Below are 18,648 nucleotides of genomic sequence, written 5' to 3'. Positions count from 1 at the left end.
CCAAAACTTCACTCCTCTGATGGTTAGAAACCTTCGTCTAATTTCAAGTTTAAACTTCCTGGTGGCCAGTTTATACCCATTTGTTCTTGTGTCCACATTGGTGCTGATCTTAAATAATTCCTCTCCCTCTCCTATATTTATCCCTCTGATATATTTATAGAGAGCAATCATATCTCCCCTCAACCTCCTTTTAGTTAGGCTAAACAAGCCAAGCTCCTTAAGTCTCCTTTCATAAGACAAGTATTCCATTCCTCAGATCATCCTAGTAGCCCTTCTCTGTACCTGCTCCAGTTTGAATTCATCCTTTTTAAACATGGGAGATCAGAACTGCACACAGTATTCCAGGTGAGGTCTCACCAGTGCCTTGTATAATGGTATTAAAACCTCCTTATCCCTACTGGAAATGCCTCTCCTGATGCATCCCAAAACCGCATTAGCTTTTTTCACAGCCATATCACATTGGCAGCTCATAGTCATCCTATGATCAACCAATACTCCAAGGTTCTTCTCCTCTTCCGTTACTTCTAATTAATGCGTCCCCAGCTTATAACTAAAATTCTTGTTATTAATCCCTAAATGCATAACCTTACACTTCTCACTATTAAATTTCATCCTATTACTCCAGTTTACAAGGTAATCCAGATCCTCCTGTATAATATCCCGATCCTTCTCTGAATTGGCAATACCTCGCAGCTTTTTATCATCTGCAAACTTTATGAGTACACTCCCACTTTTTGTGCTGAGGTCAGTAATAAAAAGATTAAATAAGATTGGTCCCAAAACTGATCCTGAGGAACTCCACTGGTAACCTCCCTCCAGCCTGACAGTTTGCCTTTCAGTGGGACCCATTGTAGTCTCCCCTTTAACCAATTCCTTATCCACCTTTTGATGTTCATGGTCCCACCAGCATGAGTGTGTGCATGGATCAGTAAACATGACAATGTCTTGGTACATGTACATCTGTGTTTCCCGTGTTTGCACACGGTGCTGTGATGTCTAAGTGAGTGTGTTCATGTGTGTATAATTGTGTGTGCATTGGACACTGTGTACTCTAGTGTAATGGTACATTTGTGCGTTGATACAAATGTGTGAATGGGCAAGAAGGAGACCTAGGAAATAACCGGGGTATATGTAACCCTGGGTATGTCTGCACTGCAGCTGGGAGCGTGCTTCCCAGTGCAGGTAGAAAGACACATGCTAGCTCTGCTGGAACTAACATGCTAAAAATGTTAGTGTAGCCGAGCGTAGCATAGGCGACAGCTTAGGCTAGCTGCCAGGGGACAAACCTGCCTGGACCCCCGGACAGCTAACCCAAGCTGCCATCCATGCAAGCCCAGCTACACTGCTATTTTTAGCATACTACCTCAAGCAGAGCTAGCATGCGTCCATCTACCCAGGCTGGGAAGCAAGCGCAAAGCTGCAGTGTAGACAAATGCTCTGAAAGATCATGCTGGAGGCACACACTGTACAAAGTCTCCTCCGGTAACAATCACAGATGTGAAGGCCGCTGATTGTCCATTCAGACCTCCTGCATGGCACAGGCCAGAGACTCTCACCCAGCACGCCCTGCATCGGACCCACACTTATGCACCAGCTGGAGTGGATCTTTTAGAGACAGCCAGTCTCAATCTCAAGGCTCCAAGTGATGGAGAATCCTCCACGCCTGGGAAGCTACTCCAACGGGTCATTGCTTCATTGTTAAAATATCATGTCTTGTTTCTAGCTAGACTTTGCTGACTTCAGCTTCTAACCTCTGGATCTTGTTGTGTGTTTGCTGCTAGACTAGTGAGCCTTGCAAAACACATAAGTGCAGCATGAAGTATCCACTCAAGTTCTTTGGTCTGTTTTTTTGGACAGGCGAAGCTAGCAGGGGAGCGGGGGGCTCGTGCCATCCTCTTCGACATCACGGATGATGAAAGCGCTGCTGACCAGGTACAACCCTATTGATACCTTCATGAAAACTTCAGTGGTACCGTCCTGTCCTGAAATACACATTGCTCCAGTCCACGCTCCCCCTTCTCCATACCAGCCAGGAAATGCAGAAATGGAGGGACAGAGCTGGGGTTGAGGCAAGGGGTGATGGTGCAGATTGGCTCCTCCATTTAGTACACCTACCATAGAACAAAGCCTTTCCCCAGCTCATCCAAAACACAGAGAGCTCAGTTTGCACAAAGGCTTTCCCTAATGGGGTAGCTACATCACACAACTAGATGTTCAAGCAGGCATTTATGCCCACAATACCCGCTTCGTGCAGCCAAACCAGTTACTGTTCAGGCATTGAGTTTGCCAAGGGCAGTCCCTCCGAAGTCCTAATGCTAGCAGCTGAACCATTACCCATGAGGGAACTATATAGACTATCACAACTGGTAAAACATCTACAACACTGACTTTACACAGGGTCACTGAGGAACATCTATTCCCTAAGGCAGCGATGTCCAATATGTTTGCCACTAGCCACATGTGGCTAATAGGCTATTGAATTGTGGCTAATGCATGTGACTTTTTTTTAATGTGGCTTTTTTATAATGTGGCTAATAAGAAAAATTCAAAACCACAAGTGTGGCTAGCAGTGTGGCTAGCATCGAATTTCTATTGGCCACTGCTGCCCTAAGGAGAAATGAGGGGGGACATCTGGTCCCTAGAGAGAGTCAGGGCCCAAGGAGGTACATCAGGTATTTAGAGAAAGAGCATGGTTGGTAGGGAGACATCTGGAGAAAGCTGGTGATGAAGGATGGTGGGAGGGTGTGGGACAAGCCAGTCTCAGGAAAGTTTGCTGCTCTTCAGAATTCATCCAAGTAGACTTCTGAACTCAAGCTGTGTGACGAAGAGCTCAGGGTTCGCCATCTCTTTTCTCTGCCGGTGATAAACTGTGTTGGTGATAAACTGGAAAATTGCTAACATAGTTCCTTTTTTTAAGAAAGGAAAAAAAAGTGATCTGGGTAACTACAGGTCTATTAGTTTGACATGGGTAGTAATGCAAGGTTTTGGAAAAAATTTTGAAGGAGAAAGTAGTTAAGGACATTGAGGTCAATGGTAATTGGGACAAAATACAACATGGTTTTACAAAAGGTAGATTGTGCCAAACCAACCTGATCTCCTTCTTTGAGAAGGAGAACAGATTTTTTAGACAAAGGAAATGCAGTGGATCTAATTTACCTCAATTTCAGTAAGGCATTTGATACAGTTCCACATGGGGAATTATTACCTAAATTGGAAAAGATGGGGATCAATATGAAAATTGAAAGGTGGATAAGGAACTGGTTAAAGGGGAGACTACAGTGGGTTACACTGAAAGGTGAACTATCAGACTGGAAGGCGGTTACTAGCGGAGTTCCTCAGGGATTGGTTTGGGGACCAATCTTATTTAATCTTTTTATTACTGACCTTGGCACAAAAAGTGGGAATGTGCTAATAAAGTTTGCAGATGCCATAAAGCTGGGAGGTATTGCCAATACAGAGAAGGACCGGGATATCATACAGGAAGATCTGGATGACCTTGTAAACTGAAGTAATAGTAATAGGATGAAATTTAATAGTGAAAAGTGCAAGGTCATGCATTTAGGAATTAATAACAAGAATTTCTGTTATAAACTGGGGACGCATCACTTGGAAGTAACGGACGAGGAGAAGGACCTTGGAGTATTGGTTGATCACAGAATGATTATGAACCGCCAATGTGATATGGCTGTGAAAAAAGCTAATGCAGTCTTGGGATGCATCAGGCAAGGTATTCCCAGTAGAGATAAGGAGGTGTTAGTACCGTTATACAAGGTACTGGTGAGACCTCAACTGGAATATTGTGTGCAGTTCTGGTCTCCCATGTTTAAGAAGGATGAATTCAAACTGGAGCAGGTACAGAGAAGGGCTACTAGGATGATCCGAGGAATGGAAAACCTGTCTTATGAAGGGAGACTCAAAGAGCTTGGCTTGTTTAGCCTAACCAAAAGAAGGCTGAGGGGTGATATGATTGCTCTTTATAAATATATCAGAGGGATAAATACTAGGGAGGGAGAGGAATTATTTAAGCTCAGTACCAATGTGGACACAAGAACAAATGGATATAAACTGGCCACCAGGAAGTTTAGACTTGAAATTAGACGAAGGTTTCTAACCGTCAGATGAATGAAGTTCTGGAACAGCCTTCCAAGGGAAGCAGTGGAGGCAAAAGACATATCTGGCTTCAAGACTAAGCTTGATAAGTTTATGGAAGGGATGGTATGATAGGATAGCCTAATTTTGGCAATTAATTGATCTTTGACTATTAGCGGTAAATATGCCCAATGGCCTGTGATGGGATGTTAGATGGGGAGGGATCTGAGTTACTACAGAGAATTCTTTCCTGGGTGTCTGGCTGGTGAGTCTTGCCCACGTGCTCAGGGTTTAGCTGATCGCCATTTTTGGGGTTGGGAATGAATTTTCCTCCAGGGCAGATTGGAAGAGGCCCTGGGGGTTTTTAGACTTCCTCTGCAGCATGGGGCATGGGGTCACTTGCTGGAGGATTCTCTGCACCTCAAAGTCTTTAAACCACGATTTGAGGACTTCAATAGCTCAGACATAGGTCAGGGGTTTGTTACAGGAGTGGGTGGATGAGATTCTGTGGCCTGCGTTGTGCAGGAGGTCAGACTAGACGATCATAATGGTCCCTTCTGACCTAAAAGTTGATGAGTCTGTGGTCTCACACAAAGGGAGCTGCTTCCTCCCACCGCATGTGACAGAATAATGGAATGAAGCAAGTCTCAGACCTGTGTGGAGTAGCTGTTATTGTTGTGTAAGTGGGTGGTCGATGCTGCTTGCTAGTGTTTGGCCTATAGTCAAAATGTCACTGGACTAAGCAGAATGAGAAATGTAGGCTATAGGTATGAGTAGGCTCCACTTTCTGTGGTGCTAGATTCATGGGAAGTGAGTATAAAATAATGTCACTGTTGGGTACAAGAGACTTTGCTTTAGTGAGAAGAACACGAGACGCTCTCCCACTTCCTGTGTGTCAGTACGTAACCCATTGAAGTACATTGCATTCTGAGACCAGCCTCATTCGTTCCATGGGAGGAAGCAATCCTGGCTTTTGCTGAAATGGGTGTTAGGCAGGCAGTGTTAGGTATGGAAAATACATGTCAAATAATGACTAAACAGAATATAATACCAATCAAATGTAGGTGAATTAGAGGAGAAAGCTCAGATTTGGGCTAGAGAGACTGTGCCCAGATTCGCAAAAAGAGAAGGAGTACTTGTGGCACCTTAGAGACTAACGAATTTATTAGAGCATAAGCTTTTGTGAGCTACAGCTCACTTCATCGGATGCTTCAATATCACTGTACACAAGAAGGAATGTGGCACTGATCATGGGCACTGGCCCCATTATTTTCATAGTTGATTCATTCACTCATTCCTTAGGTCCAGCATTGTGCTAGGCACTTTACTAGCAGGTACAGATAAAGACAAAGGCCCTGCACCAACAGCTTACAACTGAGACAGACAATGTAGGATGCAGGAGGCAGGTGTAAAGGCAGTGAGACACACCAGGGTGTTTATTATTTTGTTGCAAGGGTTATGAAGCATCATCACCTCTCTGAGGTGAAGCCTATTGGTTTTGGGCAAGGGGGTTGAAAGAGGAAAGCAAGAGACATGGTCAAGCAGTGCCTATAGTTGAGGGAGGGACAAGGACAGGAAAGGGACAGTGAGGGGAGCAGTAGAGACAAGAGCACAGAGGTGGGCAGGAGCCAGGGTGTTGGGGGATGAGGTGCTTCCATCTGGTGCAGACCGAGGAGCAGAACGGCAATAATAAATATACCATGTCATGGGTTCTGGGCAGCGACTGTAGCACTTGTCCTGGGCAGCAGTCCTCATCCCCCCACACCTTATTTGATCGTGGGTGTTGATAAATCTCCATCACACCCACATCTCTGGGCCATCTCATGACCAAGCTTGTTTCTTTGCAGCTGAGGAAACCCAGGGGCCTGAGTCAGCCTGTGGTTCTGATCCGGGGCCATGATGCTGAGCTTTTGATGGGCGTTGTGAACAAGAATCGAGAAGCACATGTGAAGATTGAGGTTAAACAGCAGCCAGCATGGGTGAGGAACATGTCATACCTGCCTTCTCCTTTCCACTCCAAGTCAATCTTCTGAGCACTGAAGCAAAGCTGAGCCTCCCTTCCATGGGAGGTGACACCCTGGCCCTCTGCAAGAGCCAGGTGGAGCCCTTCTTCCTCTTGTCTCTTTATTTGGTATCAGGCCAAGGTCCTTTGCTCTGCAGAGCAAAGTGTAGTGAGCTGAGACACCGAGAGAGGCTGGCTGAGATTTGCAGAGAGGACCTCAGATCGGTTTTCTTTTTCCTGTGAAGAGCAAGAAGGTTGGGTCTGGCTGGGCACTTCTCATATGTCTGAAGGGTAACAATCAAGAAGTGATCAGGAGCCTGGCCTGGTCTCATTCCTAGCAGGCACAGACACCAGGGTAACGGATCTTCTGTCTCTCTCCAACAGCCAGACTATGATGTGTGGATTCTTCTCACAGTGCTGAGCACTGTCATCGTGATCATTCTGATTTTTGTTGTTCGTACCAAGTGTCACTGGAACAGGACTCAGGTAAGAATCATAGAATCACAGATTAGGGTTGGAACAGACCTCAGGAGGTCATCTAGTCCAATCCCCTGCTCAAAGCAGGACCAGCACCAGCTAAATCATCCAAATGTGTGGAGACAGCTCAAAACCAGGCAGTTCTATAAGGAAAAGGGAAGCAATGGGGGCTCCTTCTACATACAACTAGTCTAAGAAAGGGCGTGATGGGGCAGTGACAAGAGTGAGAGAAAGTGTGTGTGTGTGTGTGTGTGTGTGTGTTTGAGAAAGAGGAGACCTATCTACACAAGGTGAGCGTCTCATTGCAGGGACAAGCCTGCAGCCCAATGATGCGAGCAGTCTGGGTTCCTGCAGTGATTCAGTGCAGCCACTGAATTCACTCCAGCCCTGGGTTTTGGGAACCAGTCGTGCCATATGCAGTTTGCACTCACCCCAGACATTGCTGTACCTGTGCACTGCAGCAACTTCCCAACCAGCTCTCTAGAGCAGGTGCCATTTACACACAAATGTTGGCAAAGTGCCCTGATTTCCCCAGCTCACTAACTAACCCTTGTCCTTGGTGCCAGTGGAAGTCACTTGCCTGTTCTAACATTAAAGAGGTTAAAATAATTTAGTGTTTGGGATGAAAACCAATACAATACATAAAGACCTTCCAAGTACAGAAATATTTCCAAATTTGGAAACCCTCCTTTTTCTACAGGATAACAAAGTCACTCCTGAGAGCCCATTTTCTGAATACCTTGTTGGTCAAGAGATCCAGAAGTGACATGTGACTAGAGACACCTGAAAGGGGCCTGGATTTCAGTGTGGGCTAAGCAGCCACCTCTGTAACCCAGGCCTGTTTAAGGCATCTGAGCTTGGGCACCCAAAGTCCTGAGTCATTTTCTTGGCCAAGACCAAAACTCAGATAAAAACAGCTACATTTTCATGTAACCCACTAGAAAATGGAAAGAACAAAGAACACTGCACGCTCTTGCCCTGATATTCAGCACTTCCCCATTTCTGACAGAACCAGTTTTTTCTGACTCAATAGAAAGATAAGCTTCCCTGTCTTCTAGTGAAATGACACAGAGCAGGAAAGATAAGCAAACGAAGGGAAAGCTCAGTCCCCAGAAAGATAAGTCCAAGAGGAGTGGAGATTTGGGGTATTATACGATTCCTGCAAGTGGAGCAGCAGCAACGCCTAGTCCTGAGGTAGCTCAACAGTCATCTCATGCAGAAATTCTCATGTCTGGGCTCTGTGTTAAAGTTGGAACGAGAACGGTGCAGCTGTTTTCCATAAAAGCAACGTTAAAACTTTTGCAACCATATTCAGAATGTTCTACCTGCATTGAGCCTGCGCCATGCCCCACTCAACTTCCTATAACACGTGCCAGGTTCATAGCTAGAGCTCCAGATGGGGCTTGGGAAAAACAGATTCTCCTCCTTCTGCATAGGGAAGATGCAGGCAGCCAAGACCCTGTGAGTGCTAGTCTCTTCTCTTCCAGCAACTGGCATTAGTAATTCTAGTGCCATTAATTCTTTGCACTTATAGCCCTTCTGTATCCCTACCCTAGGAGACAGAAAAGTATCTTTGCCCCTTTTATAAACAAGATAGCTGATGTGTTGCACAACACCACCTCTTACAGACCTAGGAATAGAGCCCAGGTTTTATTGTGATAGCCTCAACATCACAGTGCCATTCAGGGTAGAGTTGTTTGTGAGGCTAGCTGATCTGTAAAATGAGATTGCTCCTGCATACCTTTACAAAGCCACTTGAGACCACATTCCTCTCCTAGAGCCAGCAATAGAAATCAGGAGTCCTGCTTCCTAGCATTCTATTGCTGCTCATCAAATAGTTGGGTAACCCAAAGCAAAGTGTGTGTTGTGATCTGCTTTGGTGGCATAGCTACTGGAAATCCTTTTAACTCAAATGGGAAAGAAGTGTGCTGTGCTGTGCTACGGATCTGGAGTTTCTGAGTTCAAAATCCCCTGATGACCCATGTGGGAGGTCATTACAGTTGCTGATGAAAGAAGTCTTTACTTTTTCAGTTTTCTAAACAAACAAACAAACAAACAAACAAACAAACAAACAAACAAACAAACAAACAAACAAACAAACGAATTAGAAAATTCCATGCAAAAATTATGTTAAAATATTTTGAACATTGCAAAGTCAAGCACTCAAGAGTTAGGGACTGCTAAAAAGAAAGTTTTGCATGCAACCGTAAATCTGCCCCTTGTACATGTGTTTTATGAAATAATCTATAGTTTCATCATCACCGGAAGTTTTTTGCTTTGTGGCACAGATTTTTGTGATATTCCATCCCCAGGCTGTCTAAGTTAGATGATCTTTTCATAGTTAAGATATTCACAATCATAACCATCAATTCTGCATCAGGGTGCGCCCAGCGGGACCCCTTGCACCCAAATGGAGTCCTGTTTTTTCCAAGTCACGTCTCAAAAGCTACTTGTCTGAATCTTGACTGTTCATCATCCTTGTGTAAGTAGGGCATTTGTCCGACCATAGTAGGGGAGTTTCTCTGTGTTCACACTACCATGGCTGATCCGAGTGACGAAAAGATCTGAGTCCCTGCCCTGATTCACTTCACCCCGGTTCTGCCCACCTGCACTTCCCTCCCGGCCCTGCATGAACAGAATTCGCATCACACAGGGAAGACTGAGACCAGGGGTTTCTGGGTGTTTACCTCAGTCTCTCCATGGGCAACTCTAAGCAGGGACGAGGTGCCCCTAGTCCAGGACACACCTACCTCACGTGTTACCCTTTTAACCTGTAATCCCTGCAATTCACTTAAACATCTGTGCACCCAAAACTGTTCCTTTGGGCATTGAAGAGCCCTTCACAGTGTCCGCATGGTGAGGAACTGGTTTGGGTACATTTCAATGCAGCAGCCTCTAAAGTGCAACAAATTTATGAGTCTGGTGTCTTCTTCCTGGATCTGGACATGCTGCTCTGACGCTGCTGGTGTGGCACTGCCCCCAGATGGGAATGGACTCTGTGTGACAGAACCCATTCTGTGCCTTTGCTTCGACCAACTCTCAGGCCATGTCCCTCTCTAGGTCTGGCACTTAGTGCCCCCCCAACCAGCTCTGTCTCAGGTGCTGAATGGCCTCCCAACCAGCCATGTCCCCCTCTGGATCCGGTGCTCAATGGCTTCCCAACCGGCCATGTCCCCCTCTGGATCCGGTGCTCAATGGCTTCCCAACCGGCCATGTCCCCCTCTGGATTCGGTGCTCAATGGCCTCCCAACTGGCCATGTCCCCCTCTGGATTCAGTGCTCAATGGCCTCCTGATAGACTTTTGGAAGGGGCCTGTATCTTGTTCTCTCCCTAGGGCCTAGACTGATGCACCAGACCCTGCTGTGACAGTGGGAGACTCACCCCACCACTTGCTCTGGGGCTTCTTTGCTCCGGCTGCTGCTCTGACTCTGGGCTGCTGCTCCAGCTGCTGCACGCTCCCTGGCCCAGCTCTGGGCTGCAGCTCTGGCTCCCTAGCTCTGCTCTTAGGCTGTTGCACTCTCCCAGCTTTGCCCTGGTAGCTCCAGCTCACAGGGAACAAGGGCCCTGAACTCTCAACTCCCTCATTGGCTTGCTTGCCCTGACAATTTAGCTGACTTGGAGTGCTGGCCTCTCCCCATTGGCCCTAGGGACCTATCAGTCCCAGGATCATGACTCCTCTTCAGCCCTTCCCCTTTCCCCTTGGAGGGAGCCAACGAAAAAACCACTACATTTCAGTAAAGGGGCCAATAGCCCCTGACACTTGTACTCAACAGGGAGGACAAAGCATCATTCGGTTTTCCTGGCTCACAGAAGAGTCACCACAGACTCCTCTAGTTTGGGGTTCAATGGCTAGTTTGTAAAATCTCAGATTACCCCTAATTTGCCATGGGGCAAATTCCTTCTTGCATCAGCAGGTGATCAGTTTAGGCCTTTATGTGTGAGGATTAAGAGTCCTCACTGTTTTATTGCAGTGGGTAGAAACTGTGGACACTGTATTTATTCTTATGTGTTTTAAGAACCCATTTTCATCAATACATTAATTGTAATGGTACAGTTCACTGACATAGGGTCTTTCACCTGCGGACTTCAAACCCCTTCCCAAAGATGAGTAGCATTGTCCCCATTATAAGGCTGAGTCCCAGAAAGGCTAAAGCCTGAATTTTCAACCTCATGTTGAGTGCCCAACTAGAGACAATGGGTGCGTGGCATCAAGCACTCAGAATTAGTGGGGGTGTTTGGAGGGTTAGGCCCAGATCACAACCTGAGTCAGGGGAGAGTCGGGAATAGAAGCCAGGTCTCCTGAAGGCCAGTGCCCTGCTCTAACAACTAGGTCATGCTGCCTCACGGTTTGCCTTGAACAGCTGCCAGGTCCATTTGTCTGCCTCAGCTGCCTTTATTGCCAGGTAGGGTGCAGAGATCTGGTGCTGCAGGCTGCAGTGTGGCTGGTGAAAGGAGAACCCTCACTTTCACATCTGGCAATTTGGTGGAACATGTGGCTCTTTGTCCTAACTATGTAGGAGGGGCCAGTCCTCTCTTCACTGCCACTTCTTCAGTCTAGCACTCTTTTCCTTTCTTCCAGGACTCCTTGCAGCAGCAGACTATGCAGGCGATCAGCCAGCTGGCCATCCGGAAGTACCAGGCCCAGTGCCGACAGGCTGCCCTAAGGGATTCGGCCAGCAACTGCAGCTCAGCCCCCATCTGTGCTATCTGTCTGGAGGAGTTCAGTGAGGGCCAGGTAGGACAAGCTCACGCTGGAGTGGCTGTATGCATAGGCTGGAAGCTGGATAGCGAGTCTGGCCAATCACAGCTCTGAACTCTCTGGGCAGAGGTGCTGTTGGGAGGGGGGTGCTGCACAGTTGTTCAGGGCTCTCTGTAAATGGCAAAAGGAGCAGTGTGCTCTGTGGGGCAGGGCATTTCCTGGCCCTGTGCTTTGGAGCAAGCCTGCCCAAGCTCAGCACTGCTGCCTACTGTACCAGCATGGGAGCAGGGGCCTGTGAGGGCTTTAAACCCAGAGCCTCACAGAGATTTAGGCACCCAACTCCCATTGAAATCAGGAATTAGGTGCCTAAATCTCTGAGAATCTGGGCCTTGGTCCTTTGGGGTCTGGCCTAGGCTGCTCCAGGATGCTCAGGTGATGTCTAACACCAAGAGCATTTTTCCCTGTCAGCACCTGTCAAGACAAGTGGGATCCTCTCACTGGGTATGTGAAGCTGGCTGCTATCCAGGTATCCCAGCCTTTGTCACCTCCAGACCAGATTACTGCGACACACTGCACTTGGGATCCTTCAGACATGACGCTGGCACAGAGCGTGGCTCCCCTGCTGGCAGTCAGTTAACACTGCAAAGGTTAAGGGGTGACTTGATCACTGGGAACAAATATTTGATATGGGGCTCTTCATGCTAACAGAGAAAGTCTTACACCACCCAATGGCTGCGAGCTGAAGCTAGACAAATTCAAACTGGAAATTAGGCATGCATTTTTAACAGGGAGAGCAATGAACCATTGGAACAACTTACCCAGAGTTGTGGTGGGTTCTCCATCACTGATGATTTTTATATCAAGATGGGATGTTTTTCTCTAAGATCTGCTCTAGGAATTATTGTGGGGCAGTCTCTGGCCTGTGTTATGTAGGGGTGAGATGAGATGATCACAATGGTCCTTTCTGGCCTTGGAATCTATGAATCAGTTGTATCTTTCCAGGACCAGGTGACTCCAGAGCTCCATGGCCTGGCCTGGCTGCCAAGACATTTGCACGGAGTGTTGGGGGTATAGGGAAAGCTCTAATGGGTTGGGGCCTGGTTCCCTGAGCAATGCCTCTCCCCAAGGGGTACTGCACCAGTTGCACTCAGAACTGAGGCCTTTGTTGGAGCCCTTGGTGTCAGAGGGCTGCTGACAGGGCATTCCTCCAGAGGGCTTTGCAATGTGTTGCCCTACTCAGACCCCAGAGCTTGGACACAGCAGAGGCATGAGCTGGTATGCTCAGAGCCAGCTCACAGCATTAGAGATGCTTTGGTGGTCTTGTTTTGTGCATTGGGAAGCGCCCGGAGTGCAGGATCATGGCTGATGCATGGGGCAGGGAGAGAGATGCCTTCCCACTCACATCCAGCTCCCTCCAGGGACCTTGCTCTGTCCACTCAAACCTCCTCTCTGTCTCTGTCTAGGAGCTGCGGATTATTTCCTGTTCCCATGAGTTCCACAGAGAGTGTGTCGACCCCTGGCTGCAGCAGCACCACACCTGCCCGCTCTGCATGTTCAATATCATTGGTAGGGCTCCAGCAGGGGCCAAATCACCCATCAAAAGCACCTCCCAGCAAGAGTGTGTATGGGTGGGGGGAGGGGAGTTGTGGTATGTGTGTGGGAGGGTGTTTGTGGTGTGTGGGAGGGAAGGTGTTTGTGTTCTGGGTGTGGTGTGGGGGGGAGGGTGTTTGTGGTGTATGGGTGGGTTTGATGTGGGAAGATGGGTATTTGTGCTGTCTTTATGGCGGGAAGGGTGTGGTGTCTGTGTAGGTGAGTGTTTGGAGCGTGTGTGATGTTATGTGTGTGGGAGAAGGGGGGTTGTGTGCAGGGGGAAAGTGTGGTATGTATGGGGGTGGGGGTGGAGTGTCTGGATGTGTGTGGGGAGGAGGTTTGTGGTGTGTGGTGAGGTGTTATGTGGGGGGGTTGTGGTGTTATGAGCATGGGGCCGTTGTGGTGTGGGTGGGCGGGTGTGGTGTGTGTGCAGGGGTGGGTGTTTGTGTGTGTGTGGGGAGGGTATGGTGTGTGTGTGTGTGAGAATGTTTGGGTGTGTGGGAGGGAAGGGATTTGTGGTGTGTTGGGGGTGGTGTTATATGTGTGGGGTTTGTGGTGTGTTTGTAGGGAAGGTGTGGTGTGTATGTGTGGGTGGGTGTTGGGGGTGTGTGGTTTAGGGGAAGGCTCACCAGGCTGTATGGGAAGCAGTAAAAGGGTCCCCATGTGCTGCCAGGGACAAGGAATATTTGGGTATCAGGCACAGAAGAGAGGTGGGTCAGGGCAGGTGGGAGAGTGGGAGGGGTTCTGGGGAGGGGTTGCCAGGCACTAGGTGAGTGGGGTGCTACACTGGGGAGGGATTGCCAGGCATTGGGTGTGTGGGCGGGGTTCTGGGGAGAGGTTGCCAGGTAACTGTGGGATGGGATGCAGACATGTAGTGGATATACCCTTTCTGTCTCTCTAGAGGGGGCTGCCTTTGCCCAGCCTGCGCATTTGAGGCAGAATCCCCAGGATCTGGAACCCAGGCAGCGGCTTCACCTCTTCCGGCAACACCCAGGACACGCCCTGTATCACCTCCCAGAGGCCCACCCCCAGAGGCGGCTCAGAAACTTTGCTTCGCAGCTCCCCCATGGCAACCCCTTCTTCCATTCCCCAGAGCTCTCCCAGTTGGATTTAACCACTATGCACTATATGCCATACAGGCCAGTGGGCTCCATGGCCACATGCAGCCATCCGCCCTCTCTAGCCCAAGGCCTAGGGAATGAGCAGCACCGAAAATCTCCAGCATGTGGGCAGAGGCCATCTTCTCACAGGACCTGCCCACTTCAGCACCAGGCCCGTTGCCTGGGATTCAGGACTGCGGTAGTACCAAGACAGCACCATGCTGCCCCTCTTCGTCGGGGAACCAGTCATGGGAGGCAGCAGGACAGCAGTGGCTCAGAGGAGAGCTATCTCACATTGCACAGTGGATACCTGGCTGATGGTCCAGGCAGTGACTCCAGCTCCGGACCCTGTCATGGCTCCTCCAGTGATTCTATGTTGAACTGCACAGACGTCAGCCTCCAGGGCATCCATGGCAGCTGCTCCACCTTCCGCAGCTCCCTGAGCAGTGACTACGACCCCTGGGTGTATTGTAGCTCCACTGACTATGGCCAAGAGCAGCTGCAGTCTCCAGGGAAGCCAAGGCTAAGGTCTTTGGACTTGAAGGAGACTGGCAGCTTTGCGTTAGCCAAGAGTCAGATACCGACTCATGTCCATTATCACCACCACAGGCACCATCACTACAGGAAGGACCCAGAGTGTCCATCTGGGAGATCAGGCCAGGAACCCAGCCAGCATAAGCCCTGGTTTTCTGGGGCCATGCACAGTGCTCAGACACAAAAGAGGACTGAGAAAACTCGTCACTGCAAACAGCCTCTTGAAAGCAGCCCAATGTCCCAGGATGCATCTCTGTCAGCACAGCCCTCCTGTGTGCATCAGGGACCTGACCTCTCAAAGCACCTCTCTTCTTCTGCAGATGTGTCTGACTTCAGCTGGGTGGCCAGTAAGCAAGCTGGAACAGCTGGTCCATTGCCTTTCCCACTGTTACAGAAACATGGCTTACAAAGCCGTCACCCCAGAAGGAAACGGAAGTGCCGCCCAGAGCCTGCCCTGGCTCACCTCTCAGAGGACTCAGACATGCACAAAGACTGCAATGTTCACATTCACTATGGCCACTCCCCTGGCTACTGCTGCTCTCCAGACGTTCAGCCACTGTTGCCAACAGCCCCTATGCCCTATTGCTCAGGCTCTCAGGTGGTTTGGAAGTGCCTAGTCCCTCCCTCCAACTTGGAGTCCCAGCAGCAGGACAAGGACCTATCAGACTGGGAGGGGAAACCCATGTATCCAGTTGATTTCTCTGGGACAGGCACCACAGAAGGCAACATGAGTCTTTACCTCCCCTGCCAAACTCTGCAACACAATCAGGGTAAGTTTGTTAGTCACCTCTGCTTTTAGCAAACCTCTGAATAGTGGATTGTACAATTAAGGGTTCATATATAGACACTGTTTGTGTGTATGTGAATGTCTGCATATATACACCACGCATTGCCCCAAGCTACTGACAACTGAGAACGGATGTTTTCAGAGTGCAGACATTAGAATCACAGAATTATAGAAGATAAGGGTTGGAAGAGACCTCAGGAGATCATCTAGTCCAACCCCCTGCTCAAAGCAAAACCAACCCCAACTAAATCTTCAGGGCTTTGTCAAACGAGGCCTTAAAAACTTCTACGGATAGAGATTCCACCACCTCCTTAGGTACACATTGCAGTGCTTCACTGCACTCCTAGTGAAACAGATTTTCCTAATATCCAACCTAGATCTCCCCCACTGCAACTTGAGACCATTGCTCCTTGTTCTGTCATCTGCCACCACTGAGAACAGCCTAGCTCCATCCTCTTTGGAACCCCCCTTCAGATACTGGAAGGCTGCTATCAAATCCCCCCTCACTCTTCTCTTCTTCAGACTCAATAAGCCCAGTTCTCTCCTCAAAAGTCATGTGCCCCAGCCCCCTAATCATTTTGTTGCCCTCTGTTGGACTCTCTCCAATTTGTCCACATCCCTTCTGTACTGGGGGGCCCACAACTGTACACAATACTCCAGATGTGGCCTCACCAGTGCCCAATAGAGGGGAATAATCACTTCCCTCGATCTGCTGGCAATGCTCTTACTAATGCAGCCCAATATGCTGTTAGCCTTCTTAGCAACAAGGACACACTGTTGACTCATAACCAGCCTCTCGTCCACTGCAATCCCCAGGTCCTTTTCTGCAGAACTGCCACTTAGCAAGTCAGTCCCCAGCCTGTAGTGGTTCATGGGATTCTTCCGTCCTAAGTGAAGGACTCTGCACTTGTCCTTGTTGAACCTCATCAGATTTCTTTTGGCCCAATCCTCCAATTTGTGTAGGTCACTCTGGATCCTATGCCTACCCTCCAGGGTATCTACTTCTCCCCCCAACTTAGTGTCATCTGCTAACTTGCTGAGGGTGCAATCCATCCCATCATCCAGATCATTAATGAAGATGTTGAACAAAACCGGCCCCAGGATTGACCCCTCAGGCACTTTACTGCTGAATTCAGAAATGCCTTGCTTCTGTAACCATACTACCTGATATTTTCAGCCTTGGTAAACTAAGCAGGTTTACATTTAGTAATTGGGCAGGAGGCCTCTCAGAAAAAGTTTGGTGCTATAGGAGGTGTTGCTTATTCACTAGGTAATGTGAGACCTTCCTGTTACAATATAAACCAGTGCAGCATAGAATGCACTTTGCTCCTAGAATCTAGAATGGGGTCCTTTGCTTCCATATGGAGCCCATTAAAGACAATGAAAAGACTCCCACTTACTTCAACAGGCTTTGGACAGAAGTGGTTATACACAGGATAACTTCATTGTTTTCACAGAGTCCTGGTCCCACAGCAGAGGGGGTCCATGAGAGCTTGTTGCAGAGCTGCTGCTCAGGGATGGGAACCTCCTAGTGCTCCAGCCTCCAAAATCATTCAGGCTGTACTTTCTGCACAACTATGTGCTAGCTGAGGGGTGCATGGGAATTGGGGGCCCCTGCTGCAGGTGATGGGCATCTCAGGTACTTAAAGCCTTGGCCTAGAGGAGGGAAGGGCCTAACTCCAGAGTCTGCAGCTGCCTAGGGCCAGTGCTGAGGATTTAGAACCCCTAGTGCCACCATTGCAAGGTTCAAGCATGCTCAGCCTTGGAATTGCCACCCCTCCCTTGCTAGCAGCTGCAGCTATCTAAGGCTGGCCTCTGGCAATTGGCCCCATGGCTGTAGCCAGAGAAGCTGCAGGTGGCTCTATGACTACTGGGGGCCATTAAGTTAAGAGCGGATAAAGAAACTGGAGTTAACCTCAAGGAACAGAGGTCACCTGTAAGAAAGGAATCTCAAGGGAAGCAGGGAAAGAGGAAGCAGATCAGGTTTGCAGGGGGAGAATAGCCCCAGCTGGCTAGAGAGCACATCCAGTGATGAGCTGCCAAAATCTTAACAACTGATTCCCTCCTCACCCAATGAGGGGGCCGTGGCCCGTCCCGGCCCCCCGGGACTCCAGCCCCATCCAACCCCCCGTGTTCCTTGATGCCCCCCCGGGGACCCCTGCCCCAACCACCCCGTCCCCTGTCCCCTGACTGCCCCCAGAACCAGGAAGGAGGGTCTTGTGTGCCACCGTAGTGGTTGCCCACCCCACCCCTAAGAGCCAGAGGCACCTGCCTGGGGGCGAGGTGGGGAGTCCCGGCGGTGCTTACCTGGGGCAGCTCCCAGGAAGCATCTGGCAGCACCCTCCTGCTCCTAGGGGCAGGATAGCATAGCTGGGGGGGAGCAGGGGGAGCGGCCGCTCCCCCCACTGATCACATCAAAAGTGGCGTCTTAGGCACCAACTCCCTGGGTGCTCCGGGGCTGGAGCCCTCACAGGGAAAAATTGGTGGGTGCAGAGCCCCCATTGGCAGCTCCCCGCCTGGCCCCAGCTCACCTCACCTCCGCTCCGCCTCCGTCTCCTCCCCTGAATGCACCACCCCTCTCTGCTTCTCCGACCCCGCACCGCGGTTTCCCGCCAATCAGCTGTTCATGCGGGAAACCGGGGAGGGCTGAGAAGCAGGCAGCGGCTTCGCGCTCAGGCCCAGGGAGGTGGGGGTGAGCAGGGGCGGGGAGAGATTCCCCTGTGCACCCCCCGGGTTACCTGCTGCGGCGTGGGGTGGCCCTCCTTGCGCCCCCCCACCCCAGCTCACCTCTGCTCCGCCTCCATCTTCCTGGGCCTGAGCGCGAAGCTGCTGCCTGCTTCTCAGCCTGCCCCCACTTCCCACATGAACAGCTGATTCGCGGGAAGCCAGGGCGGGGGGGCAGAGAAGCAGGGCAGGGCGGCGCATTCAGGGGCGGAGGCCGAGTGGAGGTGAGCTGGGGCCGGGCGCGGGATAGGGAGCTGCCGGTGGGTGCTCTGCACCCACCAAATTTTCCCTGTGGGTGCTCCAGCCCCGGAGCACCCACGGAGTCGGTGCCTAAGGCGCTACTTTTGGCCGGTTGTTAAATGTAGAAGCTCTTTTAGAACTAAAAGGGCTTCTAAATTTAACAACTGGTTCCCGCGAACCGGTGCGAACTGGCTCCAGCTCACCACTGAGCACATCCAAGGTAGAAGATAAACAAGCATGGGGAGAGGTGGTGGTAACCAAGTAGTAAACTAGCATGTAGACGAGAGCAGAAAGAGAAAGGCTGGGGTCTTCAGCTTCCCAAAGGCTAAGTCCTCACTTTGGGGAAATGGTGTTTGCAAGCGGCTTGCTCAAATGGCAGGATGGGTGCTGACGGAGGCATTTGTCA

The 18,648-nt window shown here is 49.8% G+C and overlaps 1 protein-coding gene across 1 annotated transcript in view; it reads left to right on the top strand.

Annotated features, from left to right (window-relative positions):
• RNF43 (ring finger protein 43) overlaps positions 1-18,648 on the top strand; it is a 140,384-nt gene that overhangs the window by 101,916 nt on the left and 19,820 nt on the right. The window contains exons 3-8 of the mRNA XM_038375769.2: positions 1,858-1,932; positions 5,937-6,068; positions 6,476-6,577; positions 11,148-11,303; positions 12,731-12,833; positions 13,759-15,261. Coding sequence (XP_038231697.1) covers positions 1,858-1,932; positions 5,937-6,068; positions 6,476-6,577; positions 11,148-11,303; positions 12,731-12,833; positions 13,759-15,261 — 2,071 coding nt within the window. The remainder of the gene's footprint in view (positions 1-1,857; positions 1,933-5,936; positions 6,069-6,475; positions 6,578-11,147; positions 11,304-12,730; positions 12,834-13,758; positions 15,262-18,648) is intronic.

Source organism: Dermochelys coriacea, chromosome 17, assembly GCF_009764565.3.
Source record: "Dermochelys coriacea isolate rDerCor1 chromosome 17, rDerCor1.pri.v4, whole genome shotgun sequence".
NCBI lineage: Eukaryota > Metazoa > Chordata > Testudines > Dermochelyidae > Dermochelys > Dermochelys coriacea.
This window is presented reverse-complemented; position numbering and strand designations above follow the sequence as displayed.